This window comes from Gadus macrocephalus, chromosome 3, assembly GCF_031168955.1.
Source record: "Gadus macrocephalus chromosome 3, ASM3116895v1".
NCBI classification, from domain to species: Eukaryota; Metazoa; Chordata; class Actinopteri; order Gadiformes; family Gadidae; genus Gadus; species Gadus macrocephalus.
In genome coordinates this window covers 19736848-19763725 of record NC_082384.1, presented here as the reverse complement: position 1 = coordinate 19763725, position 26878 = coordinate 19736848, and the positions used below count along the sequence as shown (strand labels likewise).

General features: G+C 44.5%; 3 protein-coding genes and 1 long non-coding RNA gene across 5 annotated transcripts; 3 read left to right on the top strand and 1 right to left on the bottom strand.

Moving 5' to 3' along the window:
- The first annotated feature begins 6 nt into the window (after positions 1–6).
- LOC132454461 (glucagon receptor-like) lies at positions 7–4319 on the top strand. The gene is made up of 5 exons (XM_060047825.1): positions 7–425; positions 1893–1981; positions 2120–2264; positions 2374–2415; positions 2701–4319. Exons 1-5 carry the CDS (start codon positions 378–380, stop codon positions 3208–3210), a joined length of 834 nt encoding a protein of 277 aa, XP_059903808.1. The 5' UTR covers positions 7–377; the 3' UTR covers positions 3211–4319.
- A 9077-nt stretch (positions 4320–13396) lies between these two features.
- Positions 13397–17487, top strand: LOC132454460 (tubulin beta-4B chain-like). Its single transcript, XM_060047824.1, has 5 exons — positions 13397–13607; positions 14408–14516; positions 14619–14729; positions 15880–16124; positions 16250–17487. The coding sequence occupies exons 1-5, from the start codon at positions 13551–13553 to the stop codon at positions 17060–17062; spliced, it is 1335 nt and encodes a 444-aa protein (XP_059903807.1). The 5' UTR covers positions 13397–13550; the 3' UTR covers positions 17063–17487.
- A 424-nt stretch (positions 17488–17911) lies between these two features.
- dennd1c (DENN domain containing 1C) lies at positions 17912–25065 on the top strand. Of its 2 annotated transcripts, XM_060046350.1 has the most exons (23): positions 17912–18072; positions 18353–18417; positions 18618–18661; positions 18767–18816; positions 19070–19189; positions 19430–19499; positions 19595–19675; positions 19768–19833; positions 20168–20221; positions 20357–20467; positions 20604–20704; positions 21080–21125; positions 21214–21315; positions 21560–21685; positions 21874–21975; positions 22249–22336; positions 22627–22667; positions 22761–22811; positions 22899–22943; positions 23066–23176; positions 23331–23413; positions 23570–23771; positions 23856–25065. In XM_060046350.1, the coding sequence occupies exons 1-23, from the start codon at positions 18056–18058 to the stop codon at positions 24657–24659; spliced, it is 2580 nt and encodes an 859-aa protein (XP_059902333.1). In that variant the 5' UTR covers positions 17912–18055; the 3' UTR covers positions 24660–25065. The 2 variants fall into 2 exon arrangements, with proteins under 2 accessions (XP_059902333.1, XP_059902334.1); XM_060046351.1 differs by lacking the exon at positions 19768–19833.
- On the bottom strand, positions 24870–26617 carry LOC132453531 (uncharacterized). The gene is made up of 3 exons (XR_009524721.1): positions 25998–26617; positions 25620–25686; positions 24870–25506 (listed from the first exon to the last, which is right to left on the bottom strand). It is a non-coding gene; the product is annotated as an uncharacterized LOC132453531 (long non-coding RNA).
- Between the last annotated feature and the right edge of the window lie 261 nt (positions 26618–26878).

The window sequence follows — 26878 nt, the reverse complement described above, 5'->3', positions numbered from 1 at the left end:
AGCTCTTTATTGCTTTCTGCTCCACCCATTGACTTTACTTACTTCATAATGGATGAGGGGTCTATATCTATTTATGAATGTATTTGGCCCATCTGTGGAGTTCTTTATTATTCATTCCTTAAGGATTCTGTTCCAGGGGGATTATTCCTCTTATCATACCTCTTCATTCCCCTGAAAGCTTTTAGACACTCCCAGTGTCTGAGCGTCATTTGTAACATATGAGACTTGTGATAAAACTCAAATAGCAAGTGTGTGTGTGTGTGTGTGTGTGTGTGTGTGTGTGTGTGTGTGTGTGTGTGTGTGTGTGTGTGTGTGTGTGTGTGTGTGTGTGTGTGTGTGTGTGTGTGTGTTGTAGGTGCTGGGAGAGGAATATCAACATGGGCTACTGGTGGATAATACGCTGCCCCATTCTGTTTGCATATCTGGTAGGTTTGGCTCTCTGTCTCTGAGCGTATTGCGTTCCATGGCCTGTCCATATAGATCATTGGTATACATCATGAGAAATGCCTGTAAAACCAATGGAATAGTTGTGCGCAAAGTTGATGAATATATGTTTGTGTCTTCGATTTTGATTTTATGCATGGCAAATAATTTGCCGGCCAAATATATGTATTTTTTAGGGCTGTAAAACGTTTTTTAAATGGAATGACATATTATCATTCATACCAAAGGTACTTAATAAGCAAAAACTAGACAAAGTGATCGCAAAGAGAGCGTGCGTTAATGCGTAAATTTTTATTAATTATAAAAGATTATAAAATGAGATTGCGTTAACGTTTTATGAACACGCTTATTTTAAAAGCCTAAAAAAACAGCCTAATTTTAACAGCTAATTTCATTTTATTTCTTTATGAGTTTTGCAAAAATTCATAGTAGCGTGTGTATCAAAAGGATTTAATCCAGTAGAATTTACAATTATAAAACGTCAAAATCTCCTCATGATATATTTTAAATGAAAATGTAATATATTAGGTTTGCTATATCAGTTTCCCTATGTCCATGCTACACGCCACCTAGATGGCTTTTACTGGGCTCCCCCAAGACAAGGACGTAGATTAGAGTATGCAGACAATGAAACATCAATATGGTGATCCATACTCCCATGTAGGCGATCACTCCAAGTGTGTGTGTGGTGAGTGCTGGTTCAAGCTGTGCACATTGATTGCGCAATGCAGGACAGCCTCCCTCAGCCCCAGAGTCCCATCAGTGTGACTAGGGCCAGGTGAGGCTGCTTAAACCAGCCATCATCAACACACACTTCACGCTCAGCTTTCAAAATGTTCATATTTTGCCTTACGCAAAAACTCCAAGACTGGCAGAGAGAGTAACTCTAAGAAAGATGGAGCAGAACAGCTCATCATGCTTGGTTTTGATAGGGATATGATATGTGGAAACGTGTTTTTCAATGACGATCCTGTGTGACACTCCCACTTAATCCCATCCCCCCCACCCAGCTCCATGCTACCAGTTCCAGCGTTTCAAAGGTGACATATTGTTCCACCAGGTGTGAATGTGATTAGCCTCTTCTGACATCACAGGTGGGCGTGTCCACCTATGATGTATGACGGCTAGATGAGCAACGTTTGCTACACTCCACTTGGTAGGCTGGTAGACTGATCTATCCAGCATACATCTAGGAGGACACGCCCGCTTGTGCTGTCAGAAGAGGCAGATCTTCAAAACGGCTTGTAACAGCTTATCACACTCACACCTGGTGGTATATGTCACCTTTAATATTTGACAGTGCCTAAAAAAAGTACCTGCAAGTATAACTGGTTCACAGTGATAGAATATTGAATATATATAAGAGCAGAAACCAAAATGTCCAGTCTCTGTCTGTTCTTTCTGCCTGTGTACGTTGTGTTGACCTCCTATCCTCAATCTCCCTCCAGATCAATTTCTTTATTTTCATCCGGATTATCCAAATCTTGATGTCTAAACTCAAGGCTCATCAGATGAGATACACAGACTACAAGTTCAGGTAAAACAGGAACAAAGCACCATCAACTACCTGAAACGGCTATTGACAGATCTCTTACCAAGTTTAGCAGGGAACGAAAGCAACCCTATCAGGCAAGCGTTTTGCGCATTCATTTGCCAAATTTGTCTTCCTGACCAGACTGGCAAAGTCTACTCTCACCCTGATCCCCCTGCTGGGTATCCACGCCATCCTCTTCACCTTCGTCATCGACGAGTCAGTCCCCAAGGGCTCCATGCTGCGCCTCATACGCCTCTTCTGTGACCTCCTGTTCAACTCTTTCCAGGTCAGGGTTCAAGCTCACAGTTTTCCCTATTTTCACCGTAGCTTAGAGTACAGTATTGGAGTCTTTGTATTTGAGCGCATGTGATGTCTGCTTGTTTCGTCCTCTTTAGGGGCTGCTGGTGGCAATCTTGTACTGTTTTGTCAACAAAGAGGTGAGCTAACATCACAGCCTTCATTTCCCAGTTTTCGAAACAGGAGAAGATGTACATTTGCTCACGACAGGTCTTTAACATCTTTTATTTCTTTGTGATATGTTCCACTTAAATGTAGTTCGCCATGACACACACACACACACACACAAATAAACAGGGAACCCACACATACATGCACACTCGGACACGCACAATCCTCCACGTATCAATCGTGCACGTCTTGTCCTTCTGTCTTCATGCCCCCCCCCCCCCCCCTCTAATCCCCCCCATCCCCCCCGTCCCCAGGTGCAGTCAGAGATGCTGAAGAAGTGGAAGAGGTGGAAGCTGGGGAAGGACATCGACGAGGAGTACCGCCACACCCACAGCCACACCCCGCACCCCAAGAGCACCCTCCAAGACCCCCTCCAACAACAACAACAACAACAACAACAACAACAACAACAACAACAACAACAACAACAACAACAACAACAACAACAACAACAAGGCAACAACCTAGCCACTGCCCCAGTCCCACCCCTAGCCCCGCCCCCCGGCACCACAGACGGTGGCCCCTGGACGGCGTGTTACCTCAGGGCCGACGCAACGGGGCCCCCTGTGTCCGCCGCCGTCCCCCGGGAGAAGCGCCGCTTGGTGGTCGCCTACGCCGAGGGGCGGGGCAACACTGGCACCAGCATCACCACCACCTCCACCACCACCTCCTCCAGCACCATCACCCACGAGCTGCTGTGTCTGGAAGAGAGGGGACAGGACCACCGGCCGGCCACCCGCACCGGCCAGCCCGGGGGCCTGTGATCCCGCCACCAGGGGCACTGCCCGGGGACAAACTCACAGCATCCACCCGGTGTCTCTGGTCGTGGCGTCGAGCACAAGCGTGGGCCCCCCCCCCACCCCACAGAGGAGAAGGGTTTCTAATGTGCTGCTTCCGAATGTACGAATCTTTGTGTTTCTATTGTGGAAAATGTTTGAGGATATGACATTGAAAAATGTATATTTATTGGTTTCACTTCGTAGTGTGTGTTTGTGTGTGTGTTTGCGTGTGTGCATGCTTTTGTGTGCGTCTATGTCTATGTGAGTGTGGATCTAGCCAACACACATCTGACGTATGTGTGTTGGCTAGATGAGAAACTAATTTTTATGCAGAATATCCTTAGCCTTTCATAACTGAATGTTGTTGCAAGTGTAAGCAATGCTTTTGTTTATGTGGTGTAGTGTATACGATTTTGTGTGTGTGTGTGTGCGTGTGTGTGTGTGTATGTGGCTGGGGGGGCTGGTTGCGGTTAAACATCTGATTTGTATATGAAGGCAAAACTCCTAATTATTTTTTACCTCGAAACCTTTGGGGGAACAATGCAAATATGACTACAGCGCTACAATAAGTGCCTCGGCTTTGAATTTGAAATATGTATTGTGTGAAGCTCTATTGGGTGTTCCAGGTAATCACTGTGACATCCTGTTCCCCTCTGAGCCATTCCCTCCTTTCACCAGCCTCTCTTAGCCTGGCCAGGACGCTTGTGGACAAGCTGAAGATTCACAAAATAGTTATTGAAAATAATAACAAAGGTTTAACATTACAGGCAAAGGATAATGGATGTAAAAAGTTCAGTGTTTGTCATTCAACCAGTACCAGTCACAGTAGTTGAGAAGGAAGTTAAGAAGAGAATCACAACTGCCAAACAATAATATGTAATTGAGTAAAACATCTTTGTTTTAACCTGATAATATGTGATCAATGTGTATGGATATTTGATGCATGTAAGTAATATGGTGTTGGCAGAAGTACCATTACTGATTAATTACTGAAATGTTACGACGCAATGCTACTTTTACAAATTTTTCCTTCTGTCAAATATTATGTGATTAATTATTGTTCTCCAAATTATTATTAAATGTTATGCTTAGTTGCTAGTTTGATGATTGGACAAATTCTTTAAGTACGACTAAGGTTCACAACATTAGAGATTCAGAAATGTTTGATTGTTTTACTAAGGTGTAAGAAGAAAATAGTCAATTGATCTAAGTTTAGAAGGCAGATCATTGATTGATGTAATTTTATGATGCAACTTAAAGGTCCCATGGCATACTACACCATGGATGCTTTAATATAGGTATTAGTGGGCCCTTAACACAGTATTTGAAGACGTTCCCGAAATTCAGTCGTGGTGTAGAATTACAGCCACCAGAAGCCAGTCGCACATTGAGCTTTCCCCAAATTCGCCTTTTCGGTGTCTGTCACTTTAATGCAAATGAGGAGGAGAGAGGCGGGTCAAGAAGGAGGGTGGGGTTGTGGCCCTGAGCAGCTTGGGGCCACATGTGCTCTGTTGACAGAGGATGTATCGCAATGGCGAGGCACACACAGTCTTTGGCCTTGTTCTGTAAATATTCTAGAACACTCTGGGTGCTCTGGCGGGAGTCCTGGAGCTCTATATCTAAATAATATCATATTATACATTGATATATATATATCATATAACATATATTATCACGGCCAAAAGCTGTGTGCGCCTCCAGACGATATTATGAACCTCAAACGGCTGCGTTGGGTTCTCCGACGTCTCTGGTTCTCCCACTTCCACATCAATCTGAAGTAGACTGAACCGCTACATGGAGGAGAAAGGGATTGTTGCCAGTGATTGTCTCCCGCCGGAGCCCCGCTTCCCGCTGACGAGGCACCACCGCCTCGGAGGCGGGCAGCGTGCCTCGCGGCAGTGGTGCCTGGCGGCGGTGGTGCCTCACGGCGCTGGTGCCTCTTGGCGGCAGGCAGTGGGCAGAGGGCTCCGGCTTGAGACAATCGCGGGCATCAATCCCTTTCTCCTCGTTGTTGCGGTTCATGTATTTCAGGGAGTGAAAGTGAAAGTTCCTTTCCCCCCAATTCCTTCTCAACCATGGCTGAGATAACCCCCACTACGAGTCTGGTTGTGGAAATACCAGAGACGTCAGAGAACCTGACGTGTTATGTGCCATGACACCAACAGCAGAACGGTTATCCAAATAACAAAGAAGCGTACAACAGCCCTCTTGGCAGACAAAGCAGAGAAGGGGAGGTAACATTTGCCCTTATGACGACATACGGGTAAAAATTCCAAATCTGTGCGCCTGAGCTTTGTTTTTTCAAAGACAGAGCAGGATACCTGGTGCCATTTTACCCCTAACGCCATTTCTAGCTACTGGGGGACCATAGTCAGGCTAGGGGAACTCATATTAATGTTAGAAAACCGTGAAATTTTCCTGCCATGGGATCTTTAAAGGGCAACTCTCGCTGGGATATGCTGTAGAACGTAGTAGAATGTTACCAGGGACATAATTGCCATCAGTAGGTGCGTTTCCATCCCCCTGATTTTATGCAAACTTTGAAGTATCGAATCAGTAAACGGTGATGGAAACACCAAAATTCGCATAAAAAATCCTCTAATTCGCAAAAAGGTTTATCCACTCGCTTGAGGTGGGTTTTGAGAAATGCGAAAGAGAGTAAATTCGCAAAATGGGAGATGGAAATACACTTTTCGAAACAGCTGTGACGTAGCGAACTTTGAACACACAGGACTGACAGTCTTTCCGATTTCCGCATAACGACCGGCCATAGCAACCCTGCCGACATCAACGTGTAACGTCATCACCCTATTCCGCTCCAACCACTTGATGGAAACGCACCTAATTCGAATTACTTTTTTGCGAACTTTCTTAAGATTCGCATCACCTTTTAGATGGAAACGCAGCTACTAAAAGGAAAGTGACGGATCAACTGGTTCTCGGTCATAACAGATCTTTGTTGAAAGTAACCAATTAGCTTTCAACCAAGCCATCATTCATGGCTGTATTTTATGTTCATAAAATACACATAAAAAGAAAATAAACAACATTTGGGCGAAAAATTGTATGCAATTTTCATTTAAAACTGTCAAACAACTTTTACAGTTTAACAATTGATGTAGCATATATATTCATTGATATGGCAGTGCTGAAGGGAAACCAAAACATTTGCCCTTGTTGTGTCTTCATGTCCACATGGATAAAATTCTAATCTTTCTGTCAAGGTAAGAAAAGATAATAACTCCAAACACATTTTAGGCACAGCCATAAAAAGTGCTCAAACAACAAAATGGATCCTGTCATGGACAGATTGGTTCCGAAGAGACATTAATTGAAAGACAGCAAAATGTCCCTGCGCCGTAAATAGACAGAGTAGCACATTACAAAATTGATGAATTTTTTCATACGTCAGCCACTTGTTTGTGAAGGTTGATTCCTGATATAAATGAACGTATTATTATTTTCTGAACTAGAACCATCATCATAATTTGTGTTGAATGTAAACAAGAGGTTATCAGTGGATGAATAATACTTTATACATGTTAAGGCCGTGTTCACATCTAGCGTTTTTTGTAATAGGGAAAAGTTGAGCCGTTTTTTCAACAAAAAGAAAAGCTGGCAGCATTTTTTTTGCCCTTAAAGCGCCGAAAGCGTTAAAAAAACGCAAGATGTGAACACGGCCTCACTCGGGAAAGTGCCGTTAGAGCGATTAATAGTTTTAATTACAGAACATGTCGAGATCTACAACATGTCTTATGGGCTCTAGCCTGGATACATAGTAAGCGAGTAACGTCGGGTCTAGAATTGGTTCATTGCTAGGTGATAGATAAAACGCTCTCGGCGCTTTAAGGGCAAAAAAAACGCTGCCAGCTTTTCTTTTTGTTGAAAAAACGGTCGGCTCAACTTTTCCCTATTACAAAAAACGCTAGATGTGAACACGGCCTTAAGTAGCTATGGCAGTGTGTGCGCCTCTTGCGATAGGCTACACATGCCTTGTGTACTAGTACCAAGCAACTTGAAGATAGTTCTCAACACTGGACAATGTCTTTCCATGTTCTTAGTCTGAAAGGAGATTCAAACAACCTTTTTGAGTCCTGCATTTCAATTGCTTTGAAATAGGAATATAGTTAGACACAAGTATTACCTACCTCATAATACACTTCTGTATCGGTGGATGTTACCTGAGTCAAAGGGCGTGTAACTCTTGCAGCTCAACACAGAAATGATCACTCCATTGGTTATCAGCTGTTCAATTCTGGCTAGTGACGTCAGTACCAGTGTGTCATTTTCAAAACACCATCCTTGATGAAAGCACAAGTGGGTGGATGGTCTATTTGAAATAATAGCTGCAATCTGCTGCTTTGATGCCCCTCACGTCCTGTTTTTTTCCTTGAGTGTCTGAGTAATTGGTGAGTAAGGGAGTAGGAGAAGCTGAGAATTACACTATGCGTGTAAATGTGAGATTCTCCCCCTATATGAATTATCAGGATGATGGACTTCTTCTTAATTCTGACATACAAGCAACAATGTCTGTTCTCAGTATCATAAACGTCGAAAGTATGTTAGTGGTTTAGTTCATCCTTAATAACTAGGAGATGAATGTATTTTATGATCAACGTATTTTCCCAGGCAGCATAGTCGGCTTGAAACTCTAAATAATAGATCCTGAAATCATTTGTTTATACTTTCACTCACAGGCCCAGCCAAAATTAAATAAATATCATTTTAGAAATGATCTCTTGAAGTGATTCAGCATGCCTCTAACCATACTTGCAATACACGTTGTAGCTGCCCGGGTTCAATTCCCACCTGGGGCCCTATGCTGATAACTCTCGAGACCATGATATTCATGTTTGTGTTTTCGCAATTTATGAATGAGATCGGTCTCTTACTTTCCTGTCTTCGCTATCCGCTGCATGCTGGCACAAAGCTTGTATTCATATAAAAAACAGCTGCATGTGCCAAACATAGTGAGGAGAGAATATTTTGGACCCACAAAGAGGGTAAGCAGTGTGTACATCCTTCTAGGAACAGAGGAGCTGAAGCGCCATCAGCTGTGACAGCTCTATTGTGATGAGGACGGGACTGGCAGGACAGACAAACAGTGGGTGGAGCCTCTGGTCACATCATAATAAAAGAAATTGGACAAGGACAAAAAACTGTGTGTGTGTGTGGTGTGTGTGTGTGTGTGTGTGTGTGTGTGTGTGTGTGTGTGTGTGTGTGCGTGCGTGCGTGCGTGCGTGCGTGCGTGCGTGCGTGCGTGCGTGCGTGCGTGCGTGCGTGCGTGCGTGTGTGTGTGTGTGTGTGTCTGTGTGTGTGTGTGTGTGTGTGTGTGTGTGTGTGTGCGTGCGTGCGTGCGTGTGTGTGTGTGTGTGTGTGTGTGTGTGTGTGTGTGTGTGTGTACGCATGAATGGGCCTGAATGCCCGTCCGCCTCTACTATGCTAGCGGTATCATGTGTGTATGGGTTTCAATACACACATTTGAATCGGATTTAATAATATTTGTTTGTTTTGCTTACGTTGACAAAAACATCGAGCGAGAGAGGCCTGCAGCCCCTCATGTTGATCTTTCGGACCTTGCATGTGCGTGCACAACATGATGCATCACACAGCATCACTTATTGGGAGCCATGTATTTTTCAGTAGAAAACTGAGCGTTTGTTGCAGCGAGCGCAGGCAATGTTATTCAGTCGCCACAGAGTGAAACCAGAGACAATGCATAACAGTCACGATCATCTCTGTGTCCCCTCACAGACCACAGCAAAACAACCTTAAGAGAGAGATCATAAAAGAGCGAGAGAAATAGGGACAAAAACAGAGAGATAGATGGAGAGAAAAATAGAGTTGAGAGGGAAAGACACAGGGAGTTATAGGAAGACAGAGAGAGAGAGAGACACACATACTTAGAAAGACAGAGGTGAGAGAAGTCCAATTAAAGCTGTGAGAGCCCAGCTCAGTGTATTTTTAAAGTCGTGTTCCAACAGGTTTTAACGTGTGAACATGCGTGCGTGCGTGTATGTGTGAGTGAGTGAGTGTGTGTGTGTGTTTGTGTGTGTGCATGTGCACGTGCAGATATGTGCGTGCATGTGCGCCTGTTTGTGACCAGGGCATGGGGTGCATTACATTTGATGTCTCCAAGCGCTTTATCAGCGGTCCTGGTAGAAGAAGGAAAATACATAGTTAAGAGGCACAGCCATCAGTGGAATTATGAATTCAATTGACTGGATGGGTGAGCTTAGATTCCCAATGGTACTCAAGAATACCATTAAAGTCCTGAATGTATGTCAGGGCCGTTAGGCTGGCCCTTCAGTCATTCATCTGGACCGGAACACAGAGATAAAGGGGCCAGAGGGCCATGATGACAAGACAAGAAATAGGAGTGTGAAAACAACACAGATGCGATGTGAAGACCACTCTGTGTTTGCTTGTGCTTTTGTTTGTTTGTTTGTTTGTGCTTTTATGCATACAGTATACATTCCCACAATGTACTTTCCCGTAGCGTGTTGCGGTGACTGGACTGCATGCCTGGACTCTCCTCATGGTTAACCGGCCAGCACCACATCACCAACTTAATATGATGTGCATGTATTTACCTGTGTGTCAATGATGGCACCCACTGCACTCCTGACCATCCCTGGAAGAAGAGATCCCCTACAATGCCTTTCTTCTCAAGATTTCTTCCTTGCTATTTTCAAGGGAGTTTTCTCTTGCCCTTGTGGGGGCTTGGGTAAAGGGGGGTGTCATAAATATTTGGACTGATAAGCCCTTTGAGACTGTCATGGTGATTAAGGGCTATACAAATAAAATTGAATTGAATTGAATGACTGCTGGAAGAAAAGACAAGACAACCCTTAGAATCTGCTTGGATTTTCTTTCCATCCCATCCTTCTCCTTTACGTATTGTGGCATCCCGCCACGTGGTCCTCGGGCCTGGACGGGCCCGGGGTACCGTGGAGGACGGGGTGTACCACCCCCACCCACCAGCCGGCGATGGAGAGCAGCCCTTTCGGCACCCCAATCAGGGTGATTGGGGGACACCTGGCCGAAAGCACGGGAGCCATTTTAAAAGGAGGCACAGCACAGCACAGCACGGGTCGGGTGCAGGAAGGCAGGGCTCGTGGCAGAGAGAGAGCCTAGAGGCCCACGGAGGCCCTAGAGACCGCGTCTCCTTCGTTGTTTGACTGATTTAAGTTGACTGTTAAATAAATGCCTGCCATGGCTAAAACCCGAAGGCCAAGCGAGTTTTGTCCGTGGAACCCGGTCCAACCGAGGACCGGGATACCACAGTATATATAGCTTAGAAACAACTGTCACATTTCATTGACTCACTCACCCAAAACATTTCATGTTTACTTCCCTTTAACTCAAGGGTCATTTCATTTTGTGCGATATCTCTTCAAATCATTTTCTTCATCGTGATTAGGGTTTACCCGTTTCCTCCCTACACTTTGAGGCAGACGCGATCGAGGCAATGAAAAAGCATATGATTTATGAGATTGCGTATCAAATTTATAATTGAATGCTCAAGGAAACGATTGGGCATGAGGTCACTGCACTGTTCTCTTTTACTTGTAGGTGGCATTCTGTATGATAAATCGAGCCTTTACAAATGGTTTTCTCATCAGTGGACAATCGTGATACACAGTGGTCCCTCTCTGTGGCGAGCTACGGTGAGGTTGAAGATACTGCTACTGAGGTAGTGCCTTCCTAAAGCAAAACATCGTTTTCCGCGCCTACCGACGTGTTGTAGGGCCGCAGGTGAAGAAATGCGGGTCGTGAATCTAAATTCCAACCACATCTCCCCCGGGAGCTATGGTGAAACAGCCTTGAACATGATGTTCAGAAGTCTGAATCACAGTACTATATCAACTGTTTAACATGCAAAACTGTAAAGTGATATTCTATGAGAATTATCCATAATTATAACTTCACACTTTAAAGAAAAACCATGGAAAGAATTATTTGACGCAGTCTGTTTTCGTTAATTAATTAATCATTTATGGTGACGGATACCTGGCTTTTGACCCTTTGAATGTTTTTCTGATTAATGTATTGATGATTTCCCTCACCCAAGACAGATTCCCCATTTTCAGCCAGTGAACCAGTCCCTGAGCGACAGACGACCACGAACCCTTCTGTTGTAGAAGTGCAGAGGTGGGGGAGTTCGAGGAGGAGGGAAAGGAGAAAGGGGCCTAATGTGGATGTTCGATTCCCAGTATATTTTCTGTTCTATACTCAAGTCCTGTTCATAAGGAAGAGGAGTAGCACTTGTGATTCTTTTTTTGAAGTTCTGAGTTTAAAGTCAGAATTCTGAATTTGATCTCAGAATTCTGACTCTAACTGACTCTAACCTGCTCAAGGAAAATGCACCTGTGGCTCTATGGTTCCCATCCTGTATGTCGCACAGTAGTTTCCATCACCGTTTACTGATTCGATACTTCAAAATTCGCATAAAATCAGGGGGATGGAAACGCAGCTACAGACACTCGCTGACTATGGTTCCTGACAGGTAGCACTACCCAAAATTCGGACTTAATTCTCAGAATTCCGACCTTAAACTCAGAACAAAACTAAAAATATCCCATGTGGCCCTGATCCTCCTCTGCATGTTTCCATCTAGCCATCCATCCATCGTACCCTTTCCCTTCGTCCCTTTTGAATAATAACCCTTGAACTAACTTTGTAGGGGAACAGTTTACTGTCCCACGGTGTGCATGCAGTCGGTTGTTGTTGTTGTCATACATACATGCCATCCGTTTAGGGAAGGTGGACCATTTCAAATGATATACGACCTACCAAGGAACAGCCAGACAGAGTAACCACATTAGGATAAAGAATAACCTCATTTTAATGTTGAATAATGTGTGTTTGCCTGGAATTAACGCAATAAAACCAGCAGATGTTCTTAGGATATTTGTAAATGCACCTTGTGATTAATAAAGGTTTGCATACTGATTGTAAACTTTAAACACTGAATGCTACTACGACTACTACTACTACTACTACTACTACTACGAAGCACCTGCACTGCGAAGCATTACAAGATCAGTTCCCATGCCAACTGGCTTGCGTTGTACACTACAGTAAGTAGCCTTTGGAAAACCAAGGACACATAAGAAAATCTGTCTCCTTGGAAACAATTCTACCTCTAACCTGTATCACTTAGTAAGGACCCCATTCGCTGAGCTTCAAGATGATTTCTGTTGTCTTTCACCGCAATACATACATTCATCTTTTCTTAAAATGAGTCGTTAATCAAACATGAAGAACTCAATTGGTGCGGTAAAAATGGCCAAATTAATTTGAACTTGTAATGAAATTGAAACTTGTACTTAGTTGTAGGCCTACTTGTTGTGTGTGTGTGTGTGTGTGTGTGTGTGTGTGTGTGTGTGTGTGTGTGTGTGTGTGTGTGTGTGTGTGTGTGTGTGTGTGTGTGTGTGTGTGTGTGTGGTGTTGTGTGACTGAACAATTTGGGAATGAAGAAACGGAACAAGTTACATTTCATCTGAAGTTCTTTGCTGCCGCACTGTGGTGAAACTGTATCAACGCGGGTACAAGCCGAGCCAAGTGGGTTGAATGCGCGGACATAAATATGAGGTTGACGTCACGTGTGTGTGCGTGCGTGCGTGCGTGTGTGTGTGTGAGCGTGCGTGCGTGCGTGCGTGTGTGTGTGTGTGTGTGTGTGTGTGTGTGTGTGTGTGTGTGTGCGTGCGTGCGTGCGTGTGTGTGTGCGTGCGTGTGTGTGTGTGTGTGTGTGTGTGTGTGTGTGTGTGTGTGTGTGTGTGTGTGTGTGTGTGTGTGTGTGTGTGTGTGTGTGTGTGTGTAGCGATCCAAAATAAGAATCATTTAAAAAATATGTTCGCCTTATTTTAACCGGCAGGATACTATTTAGTAGCCTATTAGGCCTACTGTTAGTCATTGTCTAATAATAAATAATGTTCAAACGGACACAAAAATCTTAGTAAGTTATGGTTATTTTCTTAGCCTACTTAAAAAAAAAAAGCCGATGACTGCAATAAAAATGTCTCCAAAAAAGACTGACGCACACGGTTCAACTAAGTTGACGGGAGGTCCAAGAGTTCAGGATATGCTAAGTAGTGCTTCCAGACTGTGCTGCGATTGGCTGAACGTCATGCTGCAGCATTAGAGCAACAGCGCAACCGCAGATTTGAGAGGCGTAGACATCACGTAATACTCACTCGGGTCCAGACTGAAGCCTGTACCACTGCCTGCGAAGGAACTGAACAGACGGATAAGCTGCCTGAGTCGGTTACATTCTCCTCCCTTTCACATTTGAAGCAGGAACCGTCCTTAAAGATATCAACATGCGCGAAATTGTTCACCTGCAAGCCGGACAATGCGGAAATCAGATTGGAGCGAAGGTAAAAACAAATTATAATACAAAAAACACGAACATAATACAGCAGTTTACCTTAACGTAATATTTAATTTATTCAACGGATCGTTGTCTTATGGTCATTGGTTTGAGTCAATTTAATTTCGATTGCTACTGTAAACGTGCCTAGTCATTTCTAGTTTAACGTAGTGATCATTATGTAATTGAAGACCGTACAATGGCATCCCTGTTAGATGGGTGTTGGCGAGCAGTGACATCTCCATAGTGGTCGCCATATCCAGGCCAACCCAAGGGTTTGTAGGATTTGTAGGACTGCTTTTTTCGAGTTCGAAATAAATTAAACAAATGAAACAAATTTCAAGGATAGGCTCATAGGCCTAGATTTGATCATGCGACATAGTAGGCCTATTTGAGAACGATGAGTAACAGAGAGAAGACAGAAAAGGGTGTGGCTTAGTTAAATGGATGGGAAACCTAAATCCTGACTTGTATTCCTACTGCGTTTTCCTTAATATATTTAACGATAAGATACACTGACTGATACTAAACCGTATGTGTGGATAGGCCTACCACTAACATAGAAGCCTGCATAAAGGGCAATGCGTTTGACTAATCTACAAATAGGCCTGTCTGAAAATACGCAATGTATTTGACGGCCCTTGGCTTTTATTGGCCTTCTTACTATGCGATACCAGTCCGTTATAACCATTGGTGATTATAATTATAATTATTTTTAATATTTATTAAATCGATCTCTAACGGTTCCCTCTCTCTTGTCCATCTCTCCATTGTCTGATGTGGCCTCTCACCCCTGCACTGCCCTAGTTCTGGGAGGTGATCAGCGATGAGCACGGCATTGACCCAACAGGCTCCTACCATGGAGACAGTGATCTGCAGCTGGACCGAATCAGCGTATACTACAACGAGGCCTCAGGTAGTAGCCTAGTCATGCAGGCCCCAATATGCTGGAAAATGTGCTGCCAACTGTCTATTGATGTATCGAGAGAACTAATGAAATGCACTTGTAATATCTCAGGGGGAAAATATGTGCCAAGGGCCGTCCTGGTGGATCTGGAGCCCGGCACCATGGACTCGGTTCGCTCCGGACCCTTCGGACAGATCTTCAGACCCGACAACTTCGTCTTTGGTATACAGACACACCCTAACCTCACCTAGAAATACTGAGGAATAGGCTTCAGTGCACGTCATGAACAAAAGATACACGATCATGTGTTCTGGTCAATGTGTGTTTGAGGGTCTAGTGGTGCAGGCCCTGTGAAACATCAGAGATGGGTTGGGTCGCAGGTTGAAAGCAAACCTGTTTTGCTGAGTTACCGTGGCTTTTGTGATCTGTGATTGTTGTGCGAATGATTATTGTGAGAATGAATCAATGAGATAATGTCTCCAAGGTTTGTATGGGAAATCACAATTATACACAATCACGCAATTATAACTATAACCACAAGCGGTGGAAAACACGGGGTCCGAGCAAAATTAAAATTCAAGAACACACTGATGGAAGATGTATAAATATAACATATAATTGTCATATTCAAGGAAAGATGTTCTTATTAACCTGAACTGCAGTCTCATTCACATGGTCCAAATGTATATTGATAAGCACACAACATCCAGAAAACTGAAAGCACACATTTCTCAAATGAATTAAGGGCTTTCTTCAAAGCATATACCTGAAAATCTTTGAAATTCTGGGGAAATTAAACATTTGTTGTCAAGAACACTAACGGAAGAAATATAAATATGACAGTTAATTATGAAGGATTTATTTTTGTAGTCTTATTTTTGTAGCCTGTGAATCTTTTTTTTCTCATTAATTAATATTAATATTCTAAAATAATTTTTAGTCCAGGTCGATCAGGTGAGGAGAAATATGCCTAATTCACGAATTGCTACTATAGCGCCAAATTTTGGTGCAGTACCACAATTTGAGTTTATAAGTAGTGGGAGGCATCCACCTAATAAAAGAAACAATAGTAATAATCTTTAACCAGTCAATTATCCGTGTCACCTTAATAAACAAATATTTTCGTTCTAGGTCAAGTATGAACCCCTTAAAATACTTAATATATACATTTTTCTTTTATCATAAATTTTTTTCTGTATTTTGGATATTTGTGTTCAATCTTGGCCTAATTAGATCTGTGAGAATGGGCTTATAAAATAAATAAAAATAGAATTATTATTCTTTTTCTCAATAGGAGAGCACTTTTCTAAAGAGGGCATAGAGAGCGCGCGTTATCTGAAAGATGGCAATTGACCGTATCCTTTGCCTCCAGGCCAGAGTGGAGCAGGAAACAACTGGGCTAAGGGCCACTACACGGAGGGGGCCGAGCTGGTGGACTCGGTCATGGACGTGGTGAGGAAGGAGGCGGAGAGCTGCGACTGCCTGCAGGGCTTCCAGCTCACCCACTCCCTGGGCGGCGGCACCGGCTCCGGCATGGGCACCCTGCTCATCAGCAAGATCCGTGAGGAGTACCCCGACCGCATCATGAACACCTTCAGTGTGGTGCCCTCTCCCAAGGTACGCTCCCCTCGGTGTGCCGCCACTCATGTAGTCATAAATGTGTCTCTATTGCAGTGCATCTTGGTTTCCTAACCAGACCCTTGCAGCCAATGTAACTCTCGCACTCTTTCATATTTTTCCAGGTGTCAGACACAGTGGTGGAGCCCTACAACGCCACCCTCTCCGTCCACCAGTTGGTGGAGAACACAGACGAGACCTACTGCATCGACAACGAAGCTCTGTACGACATCTGCTTCCGCACGCTCAAGCTGACCACGCCCACCTACGGCGACCTCAACCACCTGGTGTCGGCCACCATGAGCGGCGTCACCACCTGCCTCCGCTTCCCCGGCCAGCTCAACGCCGACCTCCGCAAGCTGGCCGTCAACATGGTGCCCTTCCCCCGCCTCCACTTCTTCATGCCGGGCTTCGCCCCGCTCACCAGCAGGGGGAGCCAGCAGTACCGCGCCCTGTCCGTGCCCGAGCTCACGCAGCAGATGTTCGACGCCAAGAACATGATGGCGGCGTGCGACCCGCGCCACGGGCGCTACCTGACGGTGGCCGCCGTGTTCCGCGGCCGCATGTCCATGAAGGAGGTGGACGAGCAGATGCTCAACGTGCAGAACAAGAACAGCAGCTACTTCGTGGAATGGATCCCCAACAACGTGAAGACGGCCGTGTGCGACATCCCGCCACGCGGCCTGAAGATGTCCGCCACCTTCATCGGCAACAGCACCGCCATCCAGGAGCTGTTCAAGCGCATCTCCGAGCAGTTCACCGCCATGTTCCGCCGCAAGGCCTTCCTCCACTGGTACACCGGCGAGGGCATGGACGAGATGGAGTTCACCGAGGCGGAGAGCAACATGAACGACCTGGTGTCCGAGTACCAGCAGTACCAGGACGCCACCGCAGAGGAGGGGGAGTTTGAGGAGGAGGGAGAGGAGGAAGCGGCCTAATGTGGACGTTCTCTGCCCAATGTCTCTGCTCGTCTGTACTCTAAGTCCCGTTTCCCTCTAGCCGTCCATCTTCTCCATCCCTCTGCCGATCTGTTCGGCTCTTCCTCCTGACCCCCATCAGCCTCTCTTCCTCCTCCTTGACCTGTTCCCTTTCTCCTCTCTCTGTACGCACCACTGCCCTTCACTGGCCTGCTAGTCAAGAGAAGGGCTCACAACATTCACTTTTCCCGATCTCTGTCGAGTCGTTTAGAGGTAGATTTAACACACCAGAAGTGGTGCTTGTGGTTGATAGGCACTAGATTATTTTTTGTCATCCCATTCATTACAACATACTTAATTCAGATACTTCTTTGGTCCCGATATTACTTCTTACTAAGTTGGCGATAAGACGATTGCCATTGGTTCAAATAAAGTTGTGGAGTTAAGACCCCTCGTGTTGTTTTTTCTTTTTTGTACGTTTATTATTAAAAAGGTAAACTGCCCATTTGCTGTCAATACAATAGAGAGGAAACAAAATTAAGTAATAGCCCTCACAGCCACAAGGGGGCAGTACCTACCCCCTTGATAATATACTAAACTAGAATACTAGTCAATAATAACCCATTAATAATGAGATAATACTTTTTAAGTCTCTGCAACTATAACTCACTATAGTGGACGCAGAACTGGCAATGCAGTATATTCATTGAAATACATAGAATCACAATTGTGTTTCTTTGCATGTGTGTTTGATATTAAATTGTTATCAATTCACTGCTGCATAGAGTCCTAAGCAAAAACCAAGTTTGAGAAAGGAATGGGGACGTCATCGACCACACACATGTGCACAGATCAGGAAGTCACTGGTGCTCAGTGCTGATTTGCAGACAGATTCTGATTGTGCCTGGTTCTACCTACTTAACCGTCTGCTAGACGTATGCTTCCAATGCATCGCACCAGCTGAAGATCTCCACTGCCTGGGTCACGATATAGACACAGACTTAGCTACACATCATGGGCTCCAGGCTTAAGTAAGATACACTTTTGCTTTCCATTTTGACTATTTTTCTGATCTGTCTCAGCCACACTCTTTATTTCAGTTGTTGGTGCTGTTCTAATGTCACTTCCTCCTTTGTTGGCAAACAGGAAGAGTCCCACACACCGAAACAATGATTGAGTTGTTATGTACTCCAACATGCTCTGATGTATATAAATATATATTTAATATAATGACAAATATGAAGGAAACCAGGCTTCGCCAGATGGCCAGCCTGTTAACCAAAGTGATATATATATACATTTCCTTTTCAGACAAAACCCAGAGCGAACCTTCCACTGGTTCTTTGAAGCAGCTTGCCCAATTGCAAGAGATAAAGGTATATATAGTAGCTATACTGAGCCGTTTGTTACTTTTAAAGGCGGGAGTTATCAATTCCACCACTGGTATCCTCCACTGGTACTCTGAACAGAAATGCCACATGTGACAAAAAAAAAACAATGTTCCGAGTTGCCTTTTTTCCCCTTTTGAAGCGATACAGAATAATAGCAGGCTATTGCTTTGTATTCCTCTCGACAGATCCCAATGTGCTATTTCAGTTTCCAGAGAACTTTGACGATGAGGTACTATGGGTATTGCTGCTTGGGGGGGCCGGTGAGATGCATAGGGTTTTTAAGATTTAAGCAGCTTGTTTATTCCTCTGTCTCTTCCACACACACACACTTTAGGATTCATCTCAGACTTTGCCCCGGTTCTGCTTCCCCTATGACATAAAGCGGTGGGTATAAATCTACTTTCCAAAAAACATTTGAATCTTTTGTCTTTCTATGTTCCTGTTTTTTTTCCTACTGTTGCGTCCGTCTTCCTGTTTTATAGGGTCCTTCACACGTCTGTCCATCAATCGGCTCCATCACACATCCATCCATCAATCAATTCCAGACAATTCCGTCAGTCAATCTTTCATTTATCTCCTCTATCCGTCGGTTTCGTCCGTCCGTCCGTCTGTCCGTCCTCCCTCCACCCATTCTTAGAGCTCAGGACGGTGTGGCTGTTCAGCACTTCACTGTTGTCCTGACTGACCTGGAGGGTTGCCAACGGTTTGGCTTCTGCCGCCTCAACAGCTCTTGCAAGACCTGCCTCTGTATTCTCAGGTAGTCATTCGCCGATGCAGTCACTAAATATTTGGCATTTTGCACAGGGACTGGGAATTAGCCCCTTGACCCATATTGACACATTGACATTGAAGTGTGAACTACAATGTGTATTAATGTGTACCATCCCTGCAAAGTCTTAAGATAGAAGTCTTAAAGATAAAAAACATACAACATACAGTACACATATGTTTACACCAATAGCATTGAGGCCAAAACGTTTTATCTTTTTATTCATAGTTATCTTCCATGGTTCGAGGTGTTTTACAAACTCCTAAATAATCTGGCTGATTACCTTACAAAAGGGCAGGTAAGTTCAAATCCACGTTTGTTGAGCCTTTTAAAAATGTTCAACTTTGGTGTTGCAGTGCAGGTCAGCGAAAATAACCGTGTGTCTCCCACTAGACCAATGAGATGAAAGATCTGCTGGCAACACTGTACAAGCAGTCCATACCATTAACTGCTGGATCTGTCACTCTGCAGATGGTACGTACATCAATAGCAATATAAAATTGTGCCCGAGATGCTACTTTAATTAAGTCCACATTGTAAAAGGTGAAGTTGTCTCTTTTTTGGAGGGAGAGCAGCTAGTGGTTAGTACAGAGGGGTCCCTCCCTGATGGACAAAGAGGCAGGCAGAAGGGGGTGAGTGCAATGGGTCGTCTCCACTAACACCAAAAAGCCACTGCTATGGCAAGCCCAAATCGACTAATGTCTCCAGACAAAACACTTTCCAAAGAAAATATCCTTCCAAAGGGTCACATTTTTTAATTGCTCATGAATTTGTATGTAACCAATACTAATATGCACCTCTGATTCAAAGACTAAACCCACTAAAAGCTTTGTGGCTCATCTAACGCATGGGGGAATTGTGCGAACTCGATGAGTAAGGAGTGATAATAATAGGAGTTGAATCTCGTTTAGACTCGATCTTGTGTGAAGAGGAAAGCATGTAAGGTGTTCTACTGTTGTGCTTCAGGTACCATACTTCATTGCTCCAGACCCCAGAGGCCTTCCTTCCATCCCCGAGAGTGTACGTCAGGACACTTTACTCACATCTCTACCACACGCTTTCTCCCCACACGATAAGAAGCTTTTCCTCCCTTTGTTTTTTTTCTTTTCCTTATTTCACAAAACATGTTTTCCTCTCAATGCCCTACATGTGCAGAGAAATCTGACGGAGCTTATGGTAGCAGTGGATGTGCGGAATCTGCTCCAGCTCTACGCCAGCATTCTGTTTGAGAGACGGATCCTCATATTTGCAAGCAAACTGAGCACTGTAAGATGCATTGAAATGTACACAAAAGCGCACACACACACACACACACACACACACACACACACACACACACACACACACACACACACACACACACACACACTTCAAAGCATCTTCGCTCTGTTGTTGTTTGCAGTTGGCGGCCTGTGTCCATGCCCTGACGGGGATTCTCTACCCGATGCACTGGCAACACATCTTCATCCCCGTCCTGCCCGCTCACCTGCTGGACTACTGCTGGTAACCACGCCTCCACGCTTTGTGTCACCACTCCATATGTAGTATGTGCCTCTTCTGCAATGGAGTTGACCGTTGCCGCATTGTCATTGCACAGAAGCACCCCCTAATGACACAGGTCTCATGAGAGTGTGCTCTTCAATTGCTCGACCTGCCTATATGTCATTCAGTCTGTCAGTCTTCCCAAGTATCTATTTGTCTGTCCGTCGGTGTGTCTTGATGACTTCATATCTGTTGGCCTGTATATCTGTAAAGCTGTCTGTCTGTATGTCTATGCATCTATTTCTATTTGGCTATATCTGTCTATTTTCGATTGTCTGTCTGTCACTAACTGAGGCAGTGGGTTCACTTCATCTGTCCATGGCATGCTTCTTTCAGCGCACCAATGCCCTACCTGATAGGGGTCCACGCCAGTCTCATGGAGGTAAAGACACTCAATGTAAAAACCTTTAAATCAGATCATTTCCTCATCCAACATGCTAATACCCAGTAACCCATTGCCTTCATCACAGAGAGTGAGATGTCGTGGATTGGAGGAAGTTGTCATTCTCAATGTAGATACAAACACTTTGGAAAGCCCGTTTGATGACCTGAAGAAGATACCTTCCGACGTGGTAGGATGTGTGTGTGTGTGTGTGTGTGTGTGTGTGTGTGTGTGTGTGTGTGTGTGTGTGTGTGTGTGTGTGTGTGTGTGTGTGTGTGTGTGTGTGTGGTCAACAGACCTTGTAAGACAACAGACCTCATTCATCCAGTGACCATCTTAGTTCTAAACCATAGGTGGGGGATGGACCTGAATGTGCAACCAAGATGGCCACTTGCTGAATAAGGCCCACAGTTCATTGTTCTGTCTGTCCCCAGATGTCGGAGCTCAAAGTGTGTTTGAAACGTTATGCAGCTTCTCCCGGCTGTGGTGTAGCCAGAGCTTTCCTGAGAGCTCAGGCTCTGCTGTTTGGGGGCTACAAGAACGCACTGCAGCGAAACCAGGTCAAACCATATCTCATTATATGCATACAAAAGGACCAAAGAGTGAGGTCCAACTGAACAGTGCATGATCTGAATTGTGACTTTGCTTTGCATCAATTTTATGACTGAAAGGCTGTGTACTGGACACTAAGCTCTAGATATGAAGGTATTGAAAGTGCACCGCATCCTCTGTTGGTTTCTGATCACAGGAAGGCACAGTGTGGTTTTGCGAGGAGCTGTTTTTAGACCACAGTTGCTCTAGCATGAAGCAGTTCCTGCAGAGTGCAGTTCATTTACAGTTCTTCAAACAGGTACTTCTACCCCTTTGGCATTCTGCACACTGCCCCCTGTTGGAACGGTACTGTTAATACATTGTGTACGCATTGGTACTGCATACTGTTACATTGAAGTTTGCCGAAGCATATCCTTTAATGTTTATATGATCAATTTGATTTAGTAGATTTATAAAATGTACATAGTAGAATACTACGATATGTCACATGGAGAAAATATTTGTAACGGAGTATATAGGAAATTAATAATGTTCTGAAAATAAGTACAATTCAACAGAATGTTTTTTTCAGTTTATCGATTCTCGTCTGGAGCAACTGAATGAAGGTCAAGAACCAGATGACCTCTTTGAAGAGCAAATACACCGTGAAACAGTAACAGGTCTGTCTGTCTGTCTGTCTGTCTGTCTGTCTGTCTGTCTGTCTGTCTGTCTGTCTGTCTGTCTGTCTGTCTGTCTGTCTGTCTGTCTGTCTGTCTGTCTGTCTGTCTGTCTGTCTGTCTGTCTGTCTGTCTGTCTGTCTGTCTGCCTGCCTGCCTGCCTGTCTGCCTGCCTGTCTGTCTGTCTGAGTTCCTGTCACAGACCATCAATGTTTCCGCAACACTCATTTTAGTGAATTAATTCAAAAGGAGGGATTACATGTTAACATCGTTCTTATTGTGCGGGTCCATAGGGACAAAGAAATCCTATCAAGAGTTTGTTGGTAGTCTGAAGGTAAGCCTCACATTATCAGTGTGTTGCTATGAAAACGGAACCACAGTTTGATGTTAGTTGTGACGTAGTCAGTTTGGTTTGTTCATGTGTCAGAAAGGAGGAGGTGCACTCATCATCACTATGAGGTCCAAGGCCAACATAACGGTAAGAGATGAGTACAGGGGGACATGCTTCAATCTGTCTGGATTGGATTTGTGCAGGAGTTCTGGTAACACTTTGTATCTTGTGCAGGCCAAAAGCTTAACCAAGCCCAGATTTAAGAACATACTTCACACGGTGGGTGCACGGTCATGCATATTTTATGCAGAGCTTAACATACGACTTGGGGTGTTTAAACCTGTCAACGGTTTCACATTTGCATATGTGTGTGTGCGTGTGTGTTTGTGCACGTATTGCAGGAGGAGCAAGGTACGGAATGCCCCCTACAGAGAGGGGGATCTGTCTCACAACGCCGCAACAAGTCGGAATTTCTGCAATGGCGTTTGCCAATCACACAACACTTTGGAACGGTGAGAGCTGCAATCAAAGCGTCCCTAACCAAGCCAAAATATTCCTTAATATATTGCTTTGGAAATTAGACATCGATATAGTTCCAGATCACTGGCCCACGTGTTCCACGTTTGGAACCCTGCTACTACTTTGTAACGTTACTTCCTCCCTTAGCCCCGCCCCCGTCGGCCTGCACAGAAGCACAGGACTCCCAGAAGTAGTGAAAAGGCAGCGGACACACAAGTCAACTGGCAAGGGTGAGCACATTGTGTGCGTGTGTGTGTGTGTGTGTGTGTGTGTGTGTGTGTGTGTGTGTGCGTGCGTGCATGCACGCCCCGATGCGGGGTTATAACTGGTCCTCCCACTGGACATAAAGTAACACGGCATTGATGTGGTTTCCTGCCGTTGGCTAGGGTAGCCGCTGAGCCGTGCCCTGAGCTGGAGAGAGATGAAGTAGGAGAGGACGATTCACTGCTCTGTGACCCAGAGGAGATGGACCTCCTGGGGGAGATCTTTGAAACTCTCAGCTCCCGGAGCACTCGTGAGCATGGCCTGCTGTATGGAACGCGCAGCCTGGATTTATTTGGACCCGACAGCCATGACTTCATCATGAAGGTAAAGCAGTCGGGTGAGGGCACAAAAGTGCACTTTATTTGCTTTAATCAGCTCACTGCTTATTTGTTTCTTCTTGCATTTCAGGACCGCCTTGCCACGCCGAGCCAGGAAAGTCTTTCTCTGTCCATCAGTGGCAGTGAAAGCTTGCACAGCTGGACTCTTGAAGAGACATTACAGACCGCAGAAGAGGAATCAGTATCACCAATGGATTTGGAATGGCTTTGCCCAAATCCTGAATGGAAGGCAGACAAAGAGGTGAAGCCCTTCATGTGTACACTGGAAGATCAAGGAAGGATTAGAGCTAATCCAAATAAACAGGAAGAGGAAGATATTCAAGGGCAGAGAGTGAATGAAATTGTGGAGAAACAGAGAGAGATAGATGCAGGGAACAACACCGACGTAGAGACGGGTCAGGGTGAAGACGTTACAGAGAGAGGGTCAGGGAAGCAAACAGGGGACTCTGTTGAAACGCAGACAGATGGATTAGAGGAAATGATTCAGGAAGTCAATCTGAACAATGAGGGTACAGAGATAGGACCTTTACAGATAACAAGACTAGGACTGTGCACAGAGTCCGATGTTAGCCCGGAACTTGTTGAGAACCAGAATCAGGACATGACCAACCAAGAGATCAGCATTTATGTTGGGGAGAAGAATGACCTGATGAGCCCAGACTTTCAATCTACCAGAACAACCTCCCTCGCGACAGGAAAACAACAATCCCCAGCCGATCAAAGTGTCATGTTGCAGAAACAAAGCCAGACCAAGCTTTGGAGATCGCTTAACTCAAATAACCCACCCTGTGTGCAGGACAATCTAATTGAATGCACAGAGGGGGAGCTGAAAGCAGTGAAAGTCTCTGAGCTGAAGAAAAGATTTGAGGCATGATTGACAGGGAACAGACTGGCTGAAGAACATAAAACAAATACTTTCTTTTGCATAATTCACTGGACCCAATGCAGAATGTCTTCGGAACAGGGACTTGGCTCACCGATGCTAAAAATGACTTAAGAACCACTTCCATATCCTCAACACTTGAAGACCATATAGGACACTGTTTTCTCCCCGAGATGGTTACAAAATACATTGTACATCCAACAAAATAGATTCATATTTATTTTGTATTAAATCATTGTTATGAGCTCAACATCAAAGTGCATCATGGTAAACTTCAGTGCCTCTTTCTCTAGAATCTCTCTTCATAAATGTTTTTATAAATATAAAGATCACACCATGTTTTACATAAATAACGGTACTTCCATTGTACAAATAAAAAAGAAAATACTTAAAGGTCTTTAAATGACTTTGAAGCGACTTTTTGAAAAATGCACAGAGGAACAGAGTATCTGGATCGGCCTATTGTGTCTTGAACCCGGAGCAACATAGATCTATAGTCAACAGTTGGAGACGGGACACAAGCGAGGAAGGAGGCAACATTAGAAAGTAATATAGTGGAAAGTGAAACGCTTCAGCAACACCCTACATGGAGCCCCCCGGATTTTTCCCAACGAGAGTCATATCAGGCGCTCTTCTTTGGGAATAGGAAGGGGCAGGCCCGGCCTCTCTGATCCTGGTGCGCCGACTTGCTTCCTCTCCTCGGCGCTTGGCCTGTATGTTCCTTCCAGCCGCCGTTTCTTCTTCAGCACACACATAACCACTATTAGTGCTAGGCTAAGCAGTGACGCCGCAGTAGCCGTGGGCAACCACAAGGATGGGGTTAGGGGAAACATCCTCCCTGTGGACGTCAAGACAACTGTCAACGAGCAGGTCAACAAGGTCACACATGAATGTCAAGCGTTACATATTTATCCTACTAGAATGATGAATGTCCGTTTGGACTAGACTCACCTCCAGTGGAAAGAAGCCAAATTAATCCTGAGTATCTTTACATCTGAAACTGTTCACGGAATGAATCCTGCGAGAGTAGACCAATAAGCATGTATGGAAATCGAGCAAAAAAGAACTTTAACACACTCTTGCTGATCTCAAATAATGAAACATAAAAGCCTAATAAGTGAGCTGAATTAAAAAAATATATAAATATATTTTGATAACTTAAATATAGCTGGATCCGAGTTGCGAAATAAATGATTTGCCCGTCTATATAAGCTACACAGAATGTAACAACAATTAATCATGTTTGTTTGTTTTCGTTGTGGAAGGATGACGCCATTTCACTGCCCACACTCGTTATCGATTATAGGCTATAACATAAGTTCCACTCACGGAATGGGTTGAGAAATCGGTCTTAGATTCCGCTGGTTTAACTCACACAGGTCTTTACTCGGAATTTAGAGTTCAGGTAGACTGAAATTCGGATAGATTCATGTTGTACTCGAACACCCAAACTTGTAACACGGACGGATGTACGGGCCTGCCGTGGAGAATGCCACCGATCCGGTTAAACCTGTGAGCCTAGAACGCTGCAGAATGCCATAGGCGGACCTGTGCTGCAAAAAATTGACTGCGTTTTGGGATTACACTTCAAGCAGCAAGGCAGTACCATAGGTAGGTCGATGTTTTGTCAGGTATAAAAAAGTAAAAACAAACTTTACTACACTCAATTAGAATCGCGTGGTCATATTTTTTGAACGAGTAGGAGTAGGACACACACACACACACACACACACACACACACACACACACACACACACACACACACACACACACACACACACACACACACACACACACACACACACACACACACACACACACACACAGTATTTTAGTTGGTAAATAAAGAAGAGGAACTCTCTTGGTCTATGCAATGTGTCTTAAAACGATTTGCCGTGTCGCAAAACTGATTCTAGAGCGTATTTATGTATTTCCGGCGCTCTCTTTAAACCTACCTGTTCTCATTCAAAGGTACAGCCAACACCTGCAGTGCAAGGGTTTGCAACAATCAGCAATGCGCATGACCAGGATTTTACTCAATGAACACCGCTCCCACAAGCGCCACGCCCCCTCAGGGAATAGGTCCATGGGAACAGCACAATTTTTGGGAATAGAATTAGGTTATATTTATATTAAATATTAAGCAATTTGTTTCTCCCGAGCTGTGCTATACAAACAACGTATTCGGTTCATTTGAGACATGGCCACAA

What these genes read in the sequence shown, in the direction of transcription:
- LOC132454461 (XM_060047825.1), top strand. Translation starts at nt 378, where the DNA reads ATGGGCTACTGGTGGATAATACGCTGCCCCATTCTGTTTGCATATCTG. An exon ending in TACACAGACTACAAGTTCAG is followed by an intron (nt 1,982 to 2,119) that starts GTAAAACAGGAA and finishes CTTCCTGACCAG; the next exon opens with ACTGGCAAAGTCTACTCTCA. An exon ending in ACTGTTTTGTCAACAAAGAG is followed by an intron (nt 2,416 to 2,700) that starts GTGAGCTAACAT and finishes CCCCGTCCCCAG; the next exon opens with GTGCAGTCAGAGATGCTGAA.
- LOC132454460 (XM_060047824.1), top strand. Translation starts at nt 13,551, where the DNA reads ATGCGCGAAATTGTTCACCTGCAAGCCGGACAATGCGGAAATCAGATT. An exon ending in GAAATCAGATTGGAGCGAAG is followed by an intron (nt 13,608 to 14,407) that starts GTAAAAACAAAT and finishes GCACTGCCCTAG; the next exon opens with TTCTGGGAGGTGATCAGCGA. An exon ending in ACCCGACAACTTCGTCTTTG is followed by an intron (nt 14,730 to 15,879) that starts GTATACAGACAC and finishes CTTTGCCTCCAG; the next exon opens with GCCAGAGTGGAGCAGGAAAC.
- dennd1c (XM_060046350.1), top strand. An exon ending in CCCAATTGCAAGAGATAAAG is followed by an intron (nt 18,418 to 18,617) that starts GTATATATAGTA and finishes TCCTCTCGACAG; the next exon opens with ATCCCAATGTGCTATTTCAG. An exon ending in GCCATGACTTCATCATGAAG is followed by an intron (nt 23,772 to 23,855) that starts GTAAAGCAGTCG and finishes CTTGCATTTCAG; the next exon opens with GACCGCCTTGCCACGCCGAG.